Here is a 17,244-nt window from a genome sequence, read left to right on the forward strand (position 1 = left end):
GGATTCTTTTGCGTGCCTGTAAGCACATACGTTTTCATCGCAAGATTTATTTCGGATTTAAGGCCGGGTAGCAGAGAAAATGGCGAAAATGAGGTTTTCATTTTTCATTTTTGAGGTACTAAACAGTAAAATTAAAGGCTGAGATTTTTATTGGGCATAGTTGAGGATATTTTCTAGGGCTATTAACGGATGAAAACACGATTTGATGAAGTTGACTCGATAGAATAAATTCCCAAAGTTACCTCTATTCGTTTTCTATTTATGGTTTTATTTTTAAAATAAGCGATTTGAGATTCTAAATCTTTTACTAAACTAAAGTTCAGAAATAACTTGAGGGCTTTTAACGGATGAAATTTTTATATTGCGTCTTATTTAGTTACTATGTTAATGTATGCAATTTTAGTATGATATTTTTATTTATTAATAAACAAAAAGACTGAACATAATTGATGCGTGTACTGATTAATGTAATTAACTACATGCAAAGCTTTGTGAATTGCAACAACTATAATTTATTATCCAAGCTCTAAATAATCGCTACTACGAGTAACTGATCATAAAATGTTTTTCCAATCGCTCAAGCTCCCGAGGATCTACCGATAGGTCGGGTGACGTAATCTTGAAATTCTTTTAGCCGGCGCGGAACTTCCGGAAGGTCGGGTGACGCCACGCCTCTTTGAACCGTGTTTACTTTGGCAGTTATATTCTATATTTATTCGATTCTAAAATATATTCCCAAAAATTTTGAAAGTTGATTTAATTTGTATCACTTGGATATGATTTGTATTAGAAAGTGCTGTGAGTGTGACGCTTGAACGGAAGGAAGTCAACCTAACCTAACCAACTGCGTATTTATATACTGTGTAGTCGCGAGAGCTCTTTGGCGCGCTGTCTTCGGCGAAGTATTGCGCGCGCAGATTTTGACAGCGCGAAATACCTACTTTAGCAGAAATACCAAGCCTTAATAAAACATACATTTAGAACTACTTCTTTATTGAATAGCGTATACTTTTCACTACAATAAAAGCGACTCAGGGTTCTTATCTAGCTATATTATTAACTTTATTGCTTAGTAAACGTGTTATAAAAGCGTGCAAAAAGTAAACCACTTATATTATTTATTTCACTTTTTACTGGTTTTGTCCATAAAACAAAGTGAAGAGAGAATAAGTTCCCTTCAAGACCTAAAACATAAAATAAAAATAAGTAAGTAGTTTTTAACCAAAAACGTTCTAAACACAAAAAAGAAAAAAACAAAAAACATGCCATTATAAATCGATTTCGCTGAGACAAAACAAGTCAAACCTGCAAATAAGTGCCATAAGAAAGTTCAAACATCTTGAACGCCTTAATGACGAGCGGCTGCTGCGCCTGCGCACACGCCAGCAGGACCAGTCTCCTGACACTGCGCCGCGGGGGCTGCCATACGCATGCGTGCCAGCCGCAGTAGAACAACGCGTTGGGTAACAGTGAAGCCTGCTCGGAAAAACGAAAGTATCATCATCATCATTATTTAGTCTTCAGCCTTTTTTCAAAAACAATTGACGTTTATGACTTCATTGCAGGAACAAAGCCTCTCCAGGGATTGGCCTACACATCTCACCCTGGACAGATAAAAAGCTAAAGCTTCAAAGACGTTACAAGATCTATTCAAATCTAGAGTATGGTAAATCATCATTACGCGATCACTCAGAATAAAAATATTACATTAAAAAAGGTATTACCAACATATCTAAACTAAGGCTTATGTAAATTAAATTCAGACCTATATTACCTCAATTTTCACTTTCACTATAAATTCAAATGAAAATGGCACTGTTTTACCAGATCCACGTCGTATGAACTTCTTTACTGCTCGGAGTCATAAAAAAGAGATTTAACTGCATCAGAACCCTAGCTTTTTAGAGTATTCCAGTTAAAATAAAAGTTTGAATGAACCTGATACGTGATTTCTCCAGCATTGCACAATAACAAGCCCAATATAAAGACGAGTGCTGTTACGAAGAAAATCATTTTCAAACTCGCCACTAAAGTCAGTTGGTCCGCAAGCTGAAATTAAAATGGCATGGCATTCTAGTACAACTTTATTTCAAAGGTAAAACAACATTTTTTAAACTTACAGCAATTTGGAGAAGTAGAGACACTGCGGTTCCCGAGCTCAGAAACAATTGTAGAGCCATTACAGTCCCAAATGCTTGGTCAAAGTCCTTTACCATTCTGATGAGCACAATACATAAAGTATGTAAGTATAACAAATACGCATTTTACGTTAGCTTCACTTTGTGCAATGTCTACGTTGTCTCTGATCATCATTTACCTACTTTTCCATCCACGCGTCGGCACATCTTCAGTGTTCTTTGTATTTGTGTATTTTGTGAAAAACAACAAAAAAGTAATTCAATGCTTACCTTAACAATTCATTGTGCATGACTATTCCTTCCACTATCCCATCTGTCAACTTATCAGCAGCAAGTCTTGGATCAACGTCATTTAGTTTGAAAAAATCTTGGGAACATGTTTTAAAATAGTGCCTCAGTGTTATAAACTTGTACTTGAACATGATTAAATAAGTTATTGTAAGGGAGTCCACAGACACAATCATCGTCATCATCAACATAAGCAAAACTATTGTATTAAATATTCTAAAGCCATTAGCCCAAAATGAGTCATCCTCATATGAAGGATAGTAAGTAACTACAGTCACAAAGTGGGAACCTGAAAGCACACTGCATAAAATTAACAAGAACAGTATAGGTACTCGTTATTAGTATAATACAACCATAATAATACGGTTGCGTAGAATGTATAAATATAATTATTTTCAAACAAAAATTTTATTACTGGACTCCCTGGCCAATAATCCATAGGTTACAAACCTTTTTTATGAAAATCATTTTGTTAATCAAATCTTCGCATCATAAAATAGCCAATTTAACAAGATGCCAATTTTATAATCCAAGTTGATTATGATGACGATAATGATGATTGATGATACTTTACCGTCAAATAACTTTCGAATCCCCTCGATGACGTAACAGAAAGTAGACCCGTAAACAATGCCAAAATACACTCGAAGAGTAATCTTTACAATCCTATGCTTGTGGGCCATCAATGATGGTTCCTCGTGAGCCTCACAAATTCTCACCATGTTCTGGTTCATGGTCTTCAGCAGATTCTTATTGGAGTATAAGAAGTAAATCTTCAACATGACGATGGCGTGGCTCACTGCTAACGAGACTGAGTCTCGCATCTCCTCTTCTGGGAAGTCACCAAACATTGCAGCCATTATCTCCAGAATGGTCATGAACATGTACATAGAAAATAGTGACCAACTGTACAGCCTATAGTACCAGCTCTTATCATCTCCAATGGTTCCTTCTTCATACCAAACATCGCCCGAACCGCTAAAGAAAATTTTCTTGCAATGGTTTTTTAAGATATCGTAATTATTCATTGTTTTTGGTATCTTAACACTTAGTGGATAGTAAGTAGAATTTACTTTGATAAATATTACTCGTACAATGTTTTCGTTCAACATTTGCAGCAGACAATGCATTTACTACGAGTATTACTGCTTTCTTTTGCATATCGATATTCGTTGTTCATAAAACTTCCTTGAATTATTTCATAAAGGCCACGTTTACTATTATTTACTTTACTTTTTAATCAATTCTACTTCCCAAGCCTCAATTTTGTTCCACGTTCTGGGTAATCTTTAATTTAATTATTCATGTGTATAGGCTACCATTGTGGTGGAAACAAAGGTGGGCTCTTCGAAATTCGCACCGCCCGCGCCATTTGCGGTTTAGATCGCATTTTAGTTTACCTAAAGGTGCTTACACACGCGATTATAACTTTTAACTGAAAAACTCTATTTAATAAATAAATTTAATTTTTAATTTAAAAGCTTGTTCAGAATACGAGTACGGGTAGGATTCTTACCAGTAAATTTTTTGAAACATAATATTCGACGTTCCCTAGGGTGTATCGTTCACAACCATTCTTCTCCAATAGGATAGAAAATTTTAGAAAAAACTAATATGCTTGTGTTTGGGACATAAATAGGTACTTCATTTAACCGTGACCTCATAATTGACTTATTTGATATAAAATGCAAGTTTAGTGTAAACACACCATAAGATTATTTACGAGTATAAATCGGAATAGGTAGAGTTTTTTCACAAGTTTATTGTTGGTATGACATGCCTGGATGGATGTTTGAAAATACCAACACCTTTTTAAATGCAGCGGATCCAACAATTCACTTCTCATCTAAGTTTTATTTAAAATATCATTGGCATGCTAAATGTAGAAATCTTTTTACGTGATATATGCTCGTCTTCCTCTTATTATTGTTTATGCCTTTTAAAACACTTCAAAACAAGTTTTTAATAAAACATCCTGGGCCACTCCCTTTACTGATATTCCAAGAACACAGTAAAATATTTAAGATACTTTTATTATTGAAAATCTATTTACATCTAAATGCTACTTCGATCTAAACCTAAGATCATTTTATTGTTTACTTATTCTGTGCGTAAAATAAAGCGAATACAGAGTAGGTCCCTCTCAGTACCTGGAACAGAAGATAAATATTTTAGTAGCCGATAAGTTAGGCACACAGACCGAAAACGGTCAATGAGCGATAAAACCAACGCAGTCGGTTGTGGTTTTACAAAATCTCCAACTGTATAAAATTAGAGTCGTATATAACTAGGGTTGCCAACTTTTATTTGACGCTTATTTTGAACATAAATTAATAAAATCTATGTAGAGTGGCCAACTGTCTCTTAACGTTACTTAAAAACTATAGAATCTCAAGGTCGTTGGACTGACCCAAACCTGTCGCAGTGGAAGAAAAAAAATGTTTTTACTTAACAGGCTTAATTTAAGGTCTCAGACACTTTTGTAGGAGGTCCTCATGCTGTTAAAAGTGATGATATTTAAAAAATACAATTATATGTACCTCCTAACTTTAAATCTTTTCACAATAGCGTGGACTCTTGATGCGTCGATAGGATGACCTAATTACTATAAGTCCAGGATAAGGGCTCGGGTATCTATCACACAGGGATTACCCCAATTTAGACACAGTATCTTACAAAGGCTATCTTAATTCTGTTTCTGTTTATAATCAAAGGGAAACAAAATAGAAGTGACAACCCTCTCTGTCCAATATCTCTTCAGAAAGGCGCTAAACTGCTTGTCGTTGGATACGCGGTTCGGACCTCGGATTTATTTCATCCTTTTTTGCAGTAATCCTAACTTTCTGTGTCTATTTATTTTAAACTAGCTGTGCCTGCTACTTAGTTAGCATGCAAGACTTTTCCAGTATATCCAGACGCTTTTATTTAAGAACTACTACAAAAAAACGTAAGTTAAACTGTAAACGTAAGTTATTTTGTGTCAAACAATGTTAAAATAAAATGCTGCTATCTATGCACGTTTTTCAACTGGTATGAATTATGAAGGAAGATTTAATGATTGCTACTGACAACGCCACTCTTGTAGCAGAGTTTGGGCTGATACTGTGTAGATTTGTTGTCGACACGACAAGATAAAGAAGAAGATATTTGATGGTAGTAAATGGTAGAATGTCATACACAGCTTGTTAGCAAAAATAAAAAGCATCACACTGAAAAGTTACACAAACAAACAAAATGCTAGCAGAGGGTGGTTTCGATCCATGGACCTCTGGATAATGGGCCCAGCACGCTTCCACTGCGCCACTCTGCTGATGCTACACACGTTCGAAAAAGCCATAGCCGCATGAGATTGTGTAAGCAGGGCCTTAGGCTACGTTTCCACAAATCTTTGAAATTGGGGAAACGTATTCACAAACATTACTATGAGGTCTCACAGTGCGCGTGAACAAACAGGATGACTCACGAACCAATCACAGAGCTTTATTCAACGTTGTGCGTTCGATTTTCGTTTGTGAAGACGGGCGTAAGCGTTGGATGAGTAGTGAAACATGGTGAAACTATGGAACAGCAACCTGAGTCGTGCAGATTCGGAGCTGTGTAATAGTGTCCATAGATGACGTACTTAATGGAGTCATCATAAAGCACTAAACCTCAAATCAATCGCTAATAATACTCAAACAAACCTGCAGAAAAGTGCTATAAGAGAGCTGAATCATTTTGAAGGCCTTCATGACAATCGGGCGCTGCGCCTGCGCGCACGCCAGCAAAACGATACGCCGGGCACTGCGCCGCGGGGGCTGCCGCGCGCACGCGTGCCAGCCGCAGTAGAACACCGCGTCGGGTAGTAGAGACGCCTGTATCATCAAAAATATACCACAGTTTACAGTTTTAATGCACTTTTACTATAGGTAACATTATTTTTTTAACAGAATAGAATAGGCAACACCACCAGACAATTGACATACTTTATGAGCTGTCCAAACGCAGTTCTTCTATACATTTCGTATGACAAAGACAAGCTATAAATGAATATTTTTAGCCAACTGATTCACTGTTTGTTTTATAGTATAGTGTGAGTAGTTAAGCTAAATTAACTAAAATTGATAAAAAGCAAGTTAGCTGTACAGCACCGAGATTCGGCTCTCAAAGTTTTAAAATTTTGGTATAAACCTGATACGTGATTTCTCCGGCGTTGCATAAAAATAAGCCCAATAAAAAGAAGAGTGCAGCTACGAAGAAAATTATTTTCATACTCGCGACGAACGTCAACTGGTCCGAGAGCTGGAATTAAAATTGCAAATCTTAAAGCCAGGTCTTGAAAACGCCAGTTTCGATAAAATATTTTTCACTCACGGCAATTTGGAGGAGCAGGGACACTGCCGAGCCCGAGCTCTGACACAGTTGTAGAGCTATTACTGTCCCGAAGGCTTGGTCGATATCTTTTGCCATCCTGACAGAACAAAAAAAAATTAAATAGACACACAAGGATAAAAAATCCAGCATAATAACAATAATCCAGATCTTAAAATGGAGTTATAATGTCGCTTTTAAAGTAGACTATTGTGTATGCGAAAAACGCGTGTGGCTGATTACCTTTTTAGGTATTGCATCCCAAGATTGCACCCCTCATGCAGCTTATTTATAAACAGAAACAAGGATGTCACTCATGTCTTACCTTAGCAATTCCTTGTGCATGATTATTCCTTCCACTAATCCATTTGTCAATTTATCAGCAGCTTCCCTTGGATTAACATCATTCATCTTGTAAAAATCTTCAGTTAACCTCTCGAAATAATTTCTCAGTGTTATGAACTTGTACTTGAACATGATCAAGTAAATCATGGTTAAGGAATCCACAGACACTATCATCGTCAGTAACAGCATGAATAAAATGACTGTAGTAGAGACCCGAAATGCCACGCTATAAAGTGAGTCATCCTCATAACTCGGAGGGTAGGTAACGATAGTCACAAAGTGGGACCCTGGAAGCACTTATATAGATAGTATTACCGTGACTTATACATGTTAGTGAATAATAGAGATGACTATAAAATCCTTTTTATATGTATTTGGCTCTACAATACTGGCAAAGCCAACAAATAGTGTCCATTTGAAACATAAAACGACATTAAACATTAAAAAATATAATATAAATTTACCGGCAAATATCTTTCGAATTCCTTCGAAAACATAAAACAAGCCAGAACCGTACACTATACTAAAATACGCCAAAACATTTATCTTGACAATTTTATATTTTTCTGCCATTAACGTCGGCTCTTCGTGCGCTTCACAAATGTACACCATATTTTTGTTCATAGCTTTTATCATTTGTTTGTTAGAATGCACCGAAAATATCTTCAGCATGACAATCGTGTGGCTCACCGCGAACGTCACTGAATCACGCTTCTCATCTTCAGGGTAGTCGCCAATCATCGCGGCCATTATCTCCAGAATGGTCATGAAACCGTAAACAGATAACTGTGACCAACTATAAACCTTATAATACCAGCTTTTGTCATCCCCTATGGTTCCATCTTCGTACCAAAAGTCACCTGAGCCGATAAGGTATATTCTCTTACAATGCTTTTTTAGGATCTCGTAATCTTTCATTTTTGGGGTATGTGACCACAATAGTTTGCATAAGTTCTTGATAAAATTGTAATAAAGTCTCAGATCTTTGTTAACATGTGAACTACAAGTAAATTCTCACTGCGACACCTCGCCCAGCTAGCAAGAGGCAAGTTTCACACAAACTGTGCGAAGTAGTTATCTAACTTCGGAAAGTTGAAATTGGCTAATCATCTAATTTACTCGTTTACTCTGCTATAATAATGTGAATGCAATTGTCTGTCAGTACGAGATCAATTTTATAATATTCTTGCTTGAAAAAATTTTAGTTGTCAAATAATATAGGTTTTATTTCACTTCAGCCCCCCTAGACAAAACGCACTTTTTGATCGAATCGAAAATCGAATCCGTCAAAACTCCATACAAAAAAGGGGCTTTTCGACCACTTTTCGACTGGTTTGCGATTATAATTTGCACTTTGTCTAGACCCACTGAATCAGTTAGTCAACGATAACATACGTTAATCAGTAGATTCTAATCATTTTGAAGTAAATTGTAGCCACACAACTACTGACATTCATTTCAGCCGAAAGACGTCCACTGCTGGACAAAGACCTCCCCCAAGGATTTCTAAAAAGACCGGTCCTGCGCCGCTCGCATCCAGGCACCTCCCGCGACCTTCACCAGATTGTCGGTCCTCCTAGTAGGAGGCCTGCCACTGCCCACGCTACGTCTTCCGGCTCATGGTCTACTAGCATTATTCATCAGTAATTGAAGGTCAAAAACGTTAATGAATGAGATTTTTAATTAATAAAGGACCCTAAAAATTGCCTTGTATCCAATATCAAGCAAAGTTTGGAAGCTGGCTGTTATTGGGAGTCCTTATTTCGCAATTTCGAGTAATAGTGGTTAATGACGTGAGAGCTGTGAAACTTTACGGCTCGATAAGTAAATCTTTTATGTATTAGTGGCGCGGAAAAACACACCAGTTTAGCAAATAGTGCTTTTATCAAGTTAAATTACTTTCACCTCCACACCAAGGGAAAAGTTTCCTATTAGCCGACGGGCCCTGCTCAGGATTTTGATTAATTATTATTTCGCTGTGTACTATCGCGGTACGTCTTTGTTTCCATTTAATTAACCATGTTAAAAGAATGAAAGATACATAAAATTACTTCTCATTGCTAACATTACAAGTTCGTTCTTAAAGAAAGGGATTAACAAAGTCTGTTTCAACGTAAGATAAAAGCAATGTTTTAAGTAGCTACTGTAAGAAAATGGGCTTAATTAAATTTTCTTCGTTATTAATTTATTGGCAATTTTATTAAGGTGAATGAAGAAATAGAAAGTTCAAAAAGTTTGCATTATAACAATTTAATTTTGAACTCAATTTAATATCTAATATTGGGATGTCTCATTAAGCTACGATGACAAAAGATAGCATTTTTAACGACGAGTTAACATTTTTTTAAGAATAATTTTGTCCGATTTTGCATAGAACATATGCAGAGAACCAATTATTATCATTTCTTTAGGTTTTATTTGTATTTTTTTAAATATAAATACGCAGCAGTCCATAGTGTAAGTTTTTTTCTGGTTATGTTCAATTCGACTTCTCGGGATTGAGTAGCTGTTGATACCTTAAGCCAGACACAGCTAGGACTAAAGGAAATTCATACGTTAGTTTCAGCCGAATGACGTCCACTGCTGGACAAAGGCCCAGGCCAAGGTTTTCCACAATGAACGATTTGCGCTGCCCGCATCCAGGCTCTTCCCGCGACCTTCACCAGATCGTCGGTTCACCTAGTAGGAGGCCTGCCCACGCTACGTCTTCCAGCCCGTGGTCGCCACTCGAGAACTTTTCTGCACCTCAACAAAATTCATACATAGATCAACGAAATTATTTTTTCTTAGTTTGCTGACGTACCGTAACCAACGTAACCATAATTATTCGACACCCTACTTCTAAGGGTATCTTTATAACTAACGCACAACATTGGACGTCTTTTGGTTGAAAAAATGAAAGGGATACTGTTGCAAAACAATTTAATAACGACATATTTAATGTACCGTATGTTTACCAATCTAAAATTAACATCAACTAAGTAGGTACTTTATTTTGATCAAAGCTTTCTTCTCTGCTTATTTAGTTTGTGCATAAAATAAGGCAAATACAGAGTAGGTTCCTCTTAGCACCTGAAAAAAATTAAGATAAATACTTAATTATGCTTAGCATACAGACAGGAAACGTTTAATAAGCAATGAAGAAAAAAAGAATGAGGTCGTATTTTCAAACGAACCTGCAGAAAAGTGCTGTAAGAGAGCTGTATCATTTTGAAGGCCTTCATGACGAGCGGCTGCTGCGCCTGCGCACACGCCAGCAGGACCAGTCTCCTGACACTGCGCCGAGGGGGCTGCCATACGCATGCGTGCCAGCCGCAGTAGAACAACGCGTCGGGCAGCAGGGACGCCTACAAATTTAAAGCCCTTCATTTATCGATATTAATAAAACATTAGCTATTTTTCAGCTGTTAAATTTATGTAATAATAACGCAAAAAAAAAACAAAGTGACCGACATAGTAGCCTGCAGAATTGCTATAATAAAGTGGCAATGGGCAGGGCACATAGCTCGTAGAGCTGATGGCCGTTGGGGCAAAAAACTTTTCGAGTGGCGACCACAGGCTGGAAGACGTCCGGAAGACGTAGCGTGGGTAGGCCCCCCACTAGGTGGACCGATGGTCTGGTGAAGGAAGAACCTGGATGCAGGTAACGCAGGACCGGTTGTTATGGAAACCTTTAGGGAAGGCCTTTGTCCAGCAGCGGACGTCATTCAGCTGAAACGAACGTACGAGCGAAATGTTACGTTATCACCATCAGATTATTTCTTCTCCACTACCACAAGCACACCCCTCGTCACTTTTCCTCAGGCAAATGGAGATTTGACCTACTTTCCCCACGCTGCGCTGTCGCGCTGGCCAGACGGTATAGCGAAACCTGATATTCGCAAATTTACGATACATCGATTTATGATGTCATAATACCTATAATTCTTCACAGTTCAAAGCAATAAAAATTTTATTATTCCACTGCATCAAAATCCATATTTTTTTTATATCTACAAGGGTAATTGTAGTGTACCTGATACGTGATTTCTCCGGCGTTGCACAAAAATAAGCCCAATAAAAAGAAGAGTGCCACGACGAAGAGTATATTTTTCAAAATCGCCACGAATGTCATCGGAGTTAGCTGAAATTAAAATTGCAAATATTAAAACGAAGTCTTGACAGTCAGTTTGATTAAATTATTTTTCACTTACGGCAATTTGGAGGAGCAGGGTCACTGCAGAACCAGAGCTTAGGCACAGTTGTAGAGCTATCACTGTTCCAAAGGCTTGATCGATGTCTTTTGCCAATCTGTTGATTAAATTTTCTTTTTTTTAGGAACATAGATAACACTTTATTGTATACCAAGACAAGAAAATAAAAAAATCAACATATGTAATTTCAATCGCTTAGTTCAATGGCAAAATTTTAACGTTATCAATAAATGGTGTTTTCTTACCTTAACAATTCCTTGTGCATAATTATTCCTTCCACTACCCCGTCTGTCAGTTTATCAGCAGCAAGTCTTGGATTAACATCATTCATTTTATAAAAGTCTTCAGATAATCTTTCGAGGTAGTGTCTCAGTGTTATGAACTTGTACTTGAACATGATCAAGTAAGCCATGGTAAAGGTATCCACTGCTACTATCATGGTTATCATCATTATTAATAAAACTATAGTAGTGGAAACCCGGATTAACCCAGCAAAAAGTGATTCATCCACATAACTTGGAGGGTAAGTAACAACAGTCTCAAAGTGGGAACCTGCAAGGGCAACATACTTACAAGTGATAACGAATTACATACATGTGTTTAAAATTTAAACTATGATAATAGATAGCACTTCTTACCAGCATATACCTTCCGGATTCCTTCGACCACATAAAATAAGCAAGTGCAATACACTATACCGAAATACCCCATAACGTTTATCTTAACATATTTATACTTCTCTGCCATTAACGTCGGATCTTCATAAGCTTCACAGATTTCAACCATATTTCTGTTGGTGGTTCTTATCAACTTTTTGTTGATAAGCAATGAAAATATCTTCAGCAAGACGATGGTGTGGCTTACAGCCAAAGTTATTGCATCCCCTGTCTCATTTTCGGGGTAGTCGCCAATCGTCACGGCCATTGTCTCGAAAATGGTCATTAAAACATAAATAAAAATCAGTGACCAAAGATAAAGCTGGTAATACCAGCTGCTATCGTCTCCTATGGCTCCATCTTCGTACCAGTAGTTACCTGAACCAAATAAGAAGATTTTCTTGCAATAGTTTTTCAAAATTTCGTAATCCTTCATCACTGCGGTATTGAGACCTCAGTGCTTATTATTTTTTACTTGACCCAATATTACTCAATTTAATCTTATTTACGATTCTCTTAAAATTTGAATTGAGTAACGTGTATTTTCTAACAAAATGAACTACAACTAAATTCAAACCACCGGCATCGACACCTCTACCAGGAAATAATAAGTTTTACATTAACTCCGTAGTAACTAACTTTGGGAAGTTGAAATTAGTTAATAATCTAATTTATTGGTTTTCTCTAGTTACTTATGACAAGTATAATTGAATCGAACAATTTAGTCACATTATTATCTGTCCATAATAAAAAATACTATTTTTGGCAGTAAAAAGTGCTTTCTGACGCTACATTTCAGTATCCGGTGATAAGTTAAACATAAGCCTATAATTTAGTTTCATGAAACATAGAAAGAAACAGCACCTAGTCAATGAATAACGAATTAAGTATTTAATCTGTAAATTAAATTCTGGTGATCACCGCTTTGTTCATATTACCTGTGATATTACTCGTAATGTTCACATGCTAGTCCTTCTCCATGTGCAGCTGTAACGGATTGATGAATTAAAAAGGTTTTTTATAAGAACAAAAATCTTGATGGATAAGGGATAAATACATTTTTTTCAATATATTTTTCTTTTAAATATTTAAGGAACCCTAAAAGAATCAACTTTCTCAATAATAAAGTAAAGTTTCAAAACGTTTATTGGAAATTCTAATTTTTCTAATTTCGAGTAATAGTAGTTAATGACGTGAGAGCTGTGAAACTTTACGACCCGAATTAGTAAATGTTTTATTAGTGGCGCGGAAAAATACACTAGTTTAGCAAATAGTGCTTTTATCAAGTTAAATTACTTTCACCTTCACACAAGACAAAAGTTCGACGAAAAGACTCACCTTTAAATTTCAAATAACATTCAGGACACATTAAATGCAGAAATGTACAGTGTTTATTTATATCAAATCATTCCGTAAGACATTGTGGTCAAAATGCTACCACAATACAAAAACAACTCGAGTACGCAATACCATTAATTAGTTTCGACTTCTCGAGCGAGCAGCTGTTGATACCATAAACCAGACACAGCTATAACAGAAGGAAATTCACAGGTCAACGAATTTCGTATTACGAATTAACCAACTGCGTACTTCTAAACTGCGTATTTCTATACTGTGTAGCCGCGAGAGCTCTTTGGCGCGCTGTCTTCGGCGAAGTATTGCGCGCGCAGATTTTGACAGCGCGAAATATCTACTTTAGCAGAAATACCAAGCCTTAAGTTGCGTTTGCTGACGTACCGTGAATAATAAGTTGCCCCGCATCCGAGGTTATGCCCGCGATTATTCGGCGCGCTACTTCTCAAGGTATCTTTATGACTAACGCACTCTGTAGAAGGCTGTAAAAGCTGCTTTCTTACCTGCAATAAATTAACAACACAATCTTTGTCTGGGCGACACGACTTTTCTTTTAAGGGATAGGCACTAGTTTCAGTTTCAGAGGAGGTACAGACAATGTATTAACACCAAATTGCGTGGGTGTAACGTACCTACATAAACCGCTATACACATAAGTTAGTGACTACGAAAATGGCGCTTCGTAATAATATTAAACCAAAATTTTCCGAGTCGTTTGATCTTACGTTAAGCTGTCAAAAAGGTAGATTCCCAAAATACCTTTTTAGTCCCTTTACAAGGTTAGCTTACCGAACATAAGAGATTTGCTGGAAATATTCATGTGTGTGTAACGGCTTGCTAGCGCCGTCGTCTCACGCACAGCCGCTTAGCCGTCAGGTCACGTCGCGCGGCGAAAGGGGTGATGCCGCGAATTCCCCAAATTTCCGTAATGACCGTCATCAGGCCGTCAGCTATCTCGCAGGCCGGCCCGCTGATCACTTCATTGACATTCAGCACCACTATTGGGGTATACAACTAGATTATACCCTACTTATAGTTTAGAGTTATTGCCGGAGTACTCGTCCGGCGTATCTTGACTCTTGTTTTTACAAATGGCAAACATTTCTTTCCTACCTATCAAGTGAATCTTATTTAGTATTTACTACAAGCTTTACTGTAAGTGTGTTAGCAATAAATGAGAGATGTTCTTAGATGCTATGTCATAATTAATGGTAGAGCTCAGGAGAGCTCCTCTGCGACTGTGCTGATGGATCGCCGTGGTGCAAGCGCACTTGATCAATCTTACACGGGAAGGTACCTTTACCGCTGAGTAGGTAATATACAGACAGCTAAATAGGAAACGACTCTTATGAACCGATGTACGGTTACGCTTTAATTTGACAAATTGTTGGCATCCCTTCTACAGCTGTTCATATGCATTGAACCTGCATCACTGTTTGGTGCGAATATATTTTTTCTTTACAAACAAACCATTTTGAATACAACTAAATTCTTAAGTATAAATAAAACTTCCACCATAGCCGAGGTTAAATATATTTCTGAAATGTCAGACAATTGAATAAGTCCACAAAAGGGGTGGAAAATAAGAATCACAAAGGAATTCCGCGGGGCGCGCCGCAGGATAAAAAACTAATGCAACTTTCGACTGGTTGAATGGCGTTGCACGTCGCTGACGCCAAATAGCTCGAGATTTCTATTCATCCAATGACGTCATAGTTGGTCCGAGCTTGAAATTGGTACCTCTTGCATTTTTAATTCAAAAATATCTGACGTTTTTACAAGCACGAGTATTGGAGGGTTAGCTTGAGTATTGGAAAGTTAAATAAAAAGCTACAAAGCAGCATTAGAACAGTCGTCGAGATATGCGATAGCAGATTTTCACTGCACACGGACGCTTCAGTATTCATAAACACACTTCATTTTGAAGTACTCGTCTTCTGGAATAGTGGGGAATTAAGAGAGAATAATTGATTTCTTGATGTCCCGTTAACGTGGCCCGTGTGGGTAAGTGCCTATACCAAAGCGACCACCTAGCATTTCCTGCTGGTTTTTTTGGTTCATTGTAAAATCCAAGAACTTGAATGGTCAGTTCAAAATCCAACACAGTTACCAAAGATAAATAAATGTGAAAATGTAAATGAATTAAATATTACCTATATCTGAATACATCGTAAAAAGTTTAGCTCTACACCACTTAGCGGTACAGGTACACAATGAATGAAGACTTAAGCTGGCTACCAATTATTTTTTTTATTCCTATCCTAGTATCTAGGTTTAAAAAAGTAAACTAAGGGTCTACCCCTATGGACAAGCTAGGTGGTCGCTTCAGTACCTCTAGTACGAAAAACTTTCGAGTTCGTTTCGTTTATATTATAGCCGCCCTAGGGGGCGCTGTTTAATTTTTCATACAAAATTTTTCGATGACACTTTGAATACGCAAACGAAACGAACTCGAAAGTTTTTCCTACTAGAGGTACTGAATACTCTCATAATCGTAAGTACCGCATGAGCATAAGCATGGTTATAAATTTTACGATTTCTGAAACTCCGTGACGACGTTGCAGGGTAATGTTTATTTGAATAACATTCGCCTCCACGGTCGTTTACGAGAGCAGCCCTAGTAATATATTTTCATTATGTACCATTCATTCTTGGGTTGCCGATATTGACTCTTTATATGCTTACCTTCCCACGAAATGTAAGGCAATTTTATTAAATTTGCATAATGGACTGATTTTTTATAAAGTCACCTATTTTCCCCTTTCACTGGAATTATCACGATTCAATCTCAATGTCTCAGGACGCAAAAGTATTACAATAATGTATAAAAATAATGTCAAAAACTAATATCTTTGTTGCACTTTACTTCTATCAAAAGTCAGCCACATAAAAAATTCTTTAAACTGACGAAAGAACAAGGATAAAATCTATATCGTCCACTATCTGAAAGCCATTAATTAACACTGAAAACGTTTTGAACAATTTAAAATATTTTACTATTATTTTAAACCATTACCTCAAATTATTATTATAATTAATTACGGTAGAGTGGTCGCGTTTCCCGTAACCGGCTAAGGGCTTCGCCACACTGGCGGATTAGAAGCGTGGAGCGGCGACGCAGCGAACACGCGCTCCGCTTTGAAAACGCTTGCAATCCGCCAGTGTGGCAGCTCACTAAGGGCTAAGGGCTCACAAGTGACTTTTGTCACCGTAACTTTTTTGTCACCTCAATTTAATGTTAGAAAACGTAAAAAAGTTTCTGTCGCCGTCACGTCGCTATGTGCGCGCACCTCCGTACATCTCTATGGACTTCAAAAAAGTCACGGAGACAAAAGTCCCGTGCGCACAAGCCCTTATTCCTGTCCGCACGGAGGCTGCGGCTTCACAGACACGCAACGCCGCTTGCACTAACTATCAATTACACGGATGTCTATTGAAGACATGGTCAGCCTAATCAAAGCAAACACGATATCCAAACATGTTGTTTTATAGAAACGCCTTTTGGAGAATGAAATTAGCAACATGTATCGATTACAGTTTCCTGTACTCGCACAATATTTGTAATTCTCTTGAATAGCATGTATTTCTTCTTAAATGATAGAACACTAAGTCTACCATATCATGAGGTTGATCTATCATACATTTGTTATTTATTGAGCCAAACTAATTTTGTCAACCAAATAAGTCCTTGTAATGTGACAATGTGACAAAGTGCAATAAACTGTTTGAAATATAAATGAAATTCATTTTAAACATTTAAAACATCACAGCCCATTAGTAAGGTCAATGTAATAAATTACAGTTTTTATTTCGTCTCAGACTTAAAAGAGCAATGGTATTTTATTTTAACATAAAATATGATTAGCCTTTTAGAATAAATATTTTGATACACGCTCTGCAGTTTATGATAGACACGCAATC

The 17,244-nt window shown here is 37.1% G+C and overlaps 3 protein-coding genes across 4 annotated transcripts; all 3 read right to left on the bottom strand.

Annotated features, from left to right (window-relative positions):
- Nucleotides 1-1,008: 1,008 nt before the first annotated feature.
- LOC114352068 (putative odorant receptor 19b) lies at nucleotides 1,009-3,556 on the bottom strand. 2 transcript variants are annotated; one of them, XM_028303524.1, is made up of 6 exons: nucleotides 3,001-3,556; nucleotides 2,409-2,715; nucleotides 2,121-2,217; nucleotides 1,939-2,049; nucleotides 1,306-1,476; nucleotides 1,009-1,184 (listed from the first exon to the last, which is right to left on the bottom strand). In XM_028303524.1, the coding sequence occupies exons 1-6, from the start codon at nucleotides 3,554-3,556 to the stop codon at nucleotides 1,131-1,133; spliced, it is 1,296 nt and encodes a 431-aa protein (XP_028159325.1). In that variant the 3' UTR covers nucleotides 1,009-1,130. The 2 variants fall into 2 exon arrangements, with proteins under 2 accessions (XP_028159325.1, XP_028159326.1); XM_028303525.1 differs by lacking the exon at nucleotides 1,939-2,049 and having other exon boundaries at nucleotides 3,001-3,524.
- An 881-nt stretch (nucleotides 3,557-4,437) lies between these two features.
- LOC114352067 (odorant receptor 2a) lies at nucleotides 4,438-8,139 on the bottom strand. The gene is made up of 6 exons (XM_028303523.1): nucleotides 7,586-8,139; nucleotides 7,102-7,408; nucleotides 6,780-6,876; nucleotides 6,597-6,707; nucleotides 6,110-6,280; nucleotides 4,438-4,576 (listed from the first exon to the last, which is right to left on the bottom strand). The coding sequence occupies exons 1-6, from the start codon at nucleotides 8,037-8,039 to the stop codon at nucleotides 4,523-4,525; spliced, it is 1,194 nt and encodes a 397-aa protein (XP_028159324.1). The 5' UTR covers nucleotides 8,040-8,139; the 3' UTR covers nucleotides 4,438-4,522.
- Nucleotides 8,140-10,081: 1,942 nt separating this feature from the next.
- On the bottom strand, nucleotides 10,082-12,406 carry LOC114352071 (putative odorant receptor 19b). Its single transcript, XM_028303527.1, has 6 exons — nucleotides 11,953-12,406; nucleotides 11,560-11,866; nucleotides 11,315-11,411; nucleotides 11,137-11,244; nucleotides 10,298-10,468; nucleotides 10,082-10,193 (listed from the first exon to the last, which is right to left on the bottom strand). The coding sequence occupies exons 1-6, from the start codon at nucleotides 12,404-12,406 to the stop codon at nucleotides 10,140-10,142; spliced, it is 1,191 nt and encodes a 396-aa protein (XP_028159328.1). The 3' UTR covers nucleotides 10,082-10,139.
- Between the last annotated feature and the right edge of the window lie 4,838 nt (nucleotides 12,407-17,244).

Source organism: Ostrinia furnacalis, unplaced genomic scaffold (genome assembly GCF_004193835.3).
Source record: "Ostrinia furnacalis isolate ACB-3 unplaced genomic scaffold, ASM419383v2 OfSCF1245, whole genome shotgun sequence".
Classification (NCBI taxonomy): domain Eukaryota; kingdom Metazoa; phylum Arthropoda; class Insecta; order Lepidoptera; family Crambidae; genus Ostrinia; species Ostrinia furnacalis.

What these genes read in the sequence shown, in the direction of transcription:
- LOC114352068 (XM_028303524.1), bottom strand. Translation starts at nt 3,556, where the DNA reads ATGCATTGTCTGCTGCAAATGTTGAACGAAAACATTGTACGAGTAATA. An exon ending in GATTCGAAAGTTATTTGACG is followed by an intron (nt 2,716 to 3,000) that starts GTAAAGTATCAT and finishes GTGTGCTTTCAG; the next exon opens with GTTCCCACTTTGTGACTGTA. An exon ending in CTTATGGCACTTATTTGCAG is followed by an intron (nt 1,185 to 1,305) that starts GTTTGACTTGTT and finishes TTTATGTTTTAG; the next exon opens with GTCTTGAAGGGAACTTATTC.
- LOC114352067 (XM_028303523.1), bottom strand. Translation starts at nt 8,039, where the DNA reads ATGAAAGATTACGAGATCCTAAAAAAGCATTGTAAGAGAATATACCTT. An exon ending in CCCTGCTCCTCCAAATTGCC is followed by an intron (nt 6,708 to 6,779) that starts GTGAGTGAAAAA and finishes TTTTAATTCCAG; the next exon opens with CTCTCGGACCAGTTGACGTT. An exon ending in CCGGAGAAATCACGTATCAG is followed by an intron (nt 6,281 to 6,596) that starts GTTTATACCAAA and finishes TTGATGATACAG; the next exon opens with GCGTCTCTACTACCCGACGC.
- LOC114352071 (XM_028303527.1), bottom strand. Translation starts at nt 12,406, where the DNA reads ATGAAGGATTACGAAATTTTGAAAAACTATTGCAAGAAAATCTTCTTA. An exon ending in CCGGAGAAATCACGTATCAG is followed by an intron (nt 10,469 to 11,136) that starts GTACACTACAAT and finishes TTAAATTTGTAG; the next exon opens with GCGTCCCTGCTGCCCGACGC. An exon ending in CTTACAGCACTTTTCTGCAG is followed by an intron (nt 10,194 to 10,297) that starts GTTCGTTTGAAA and finishes AATTTTTTTCAG; the next exon opens with GTGCTAAGAGGAACCTACTC.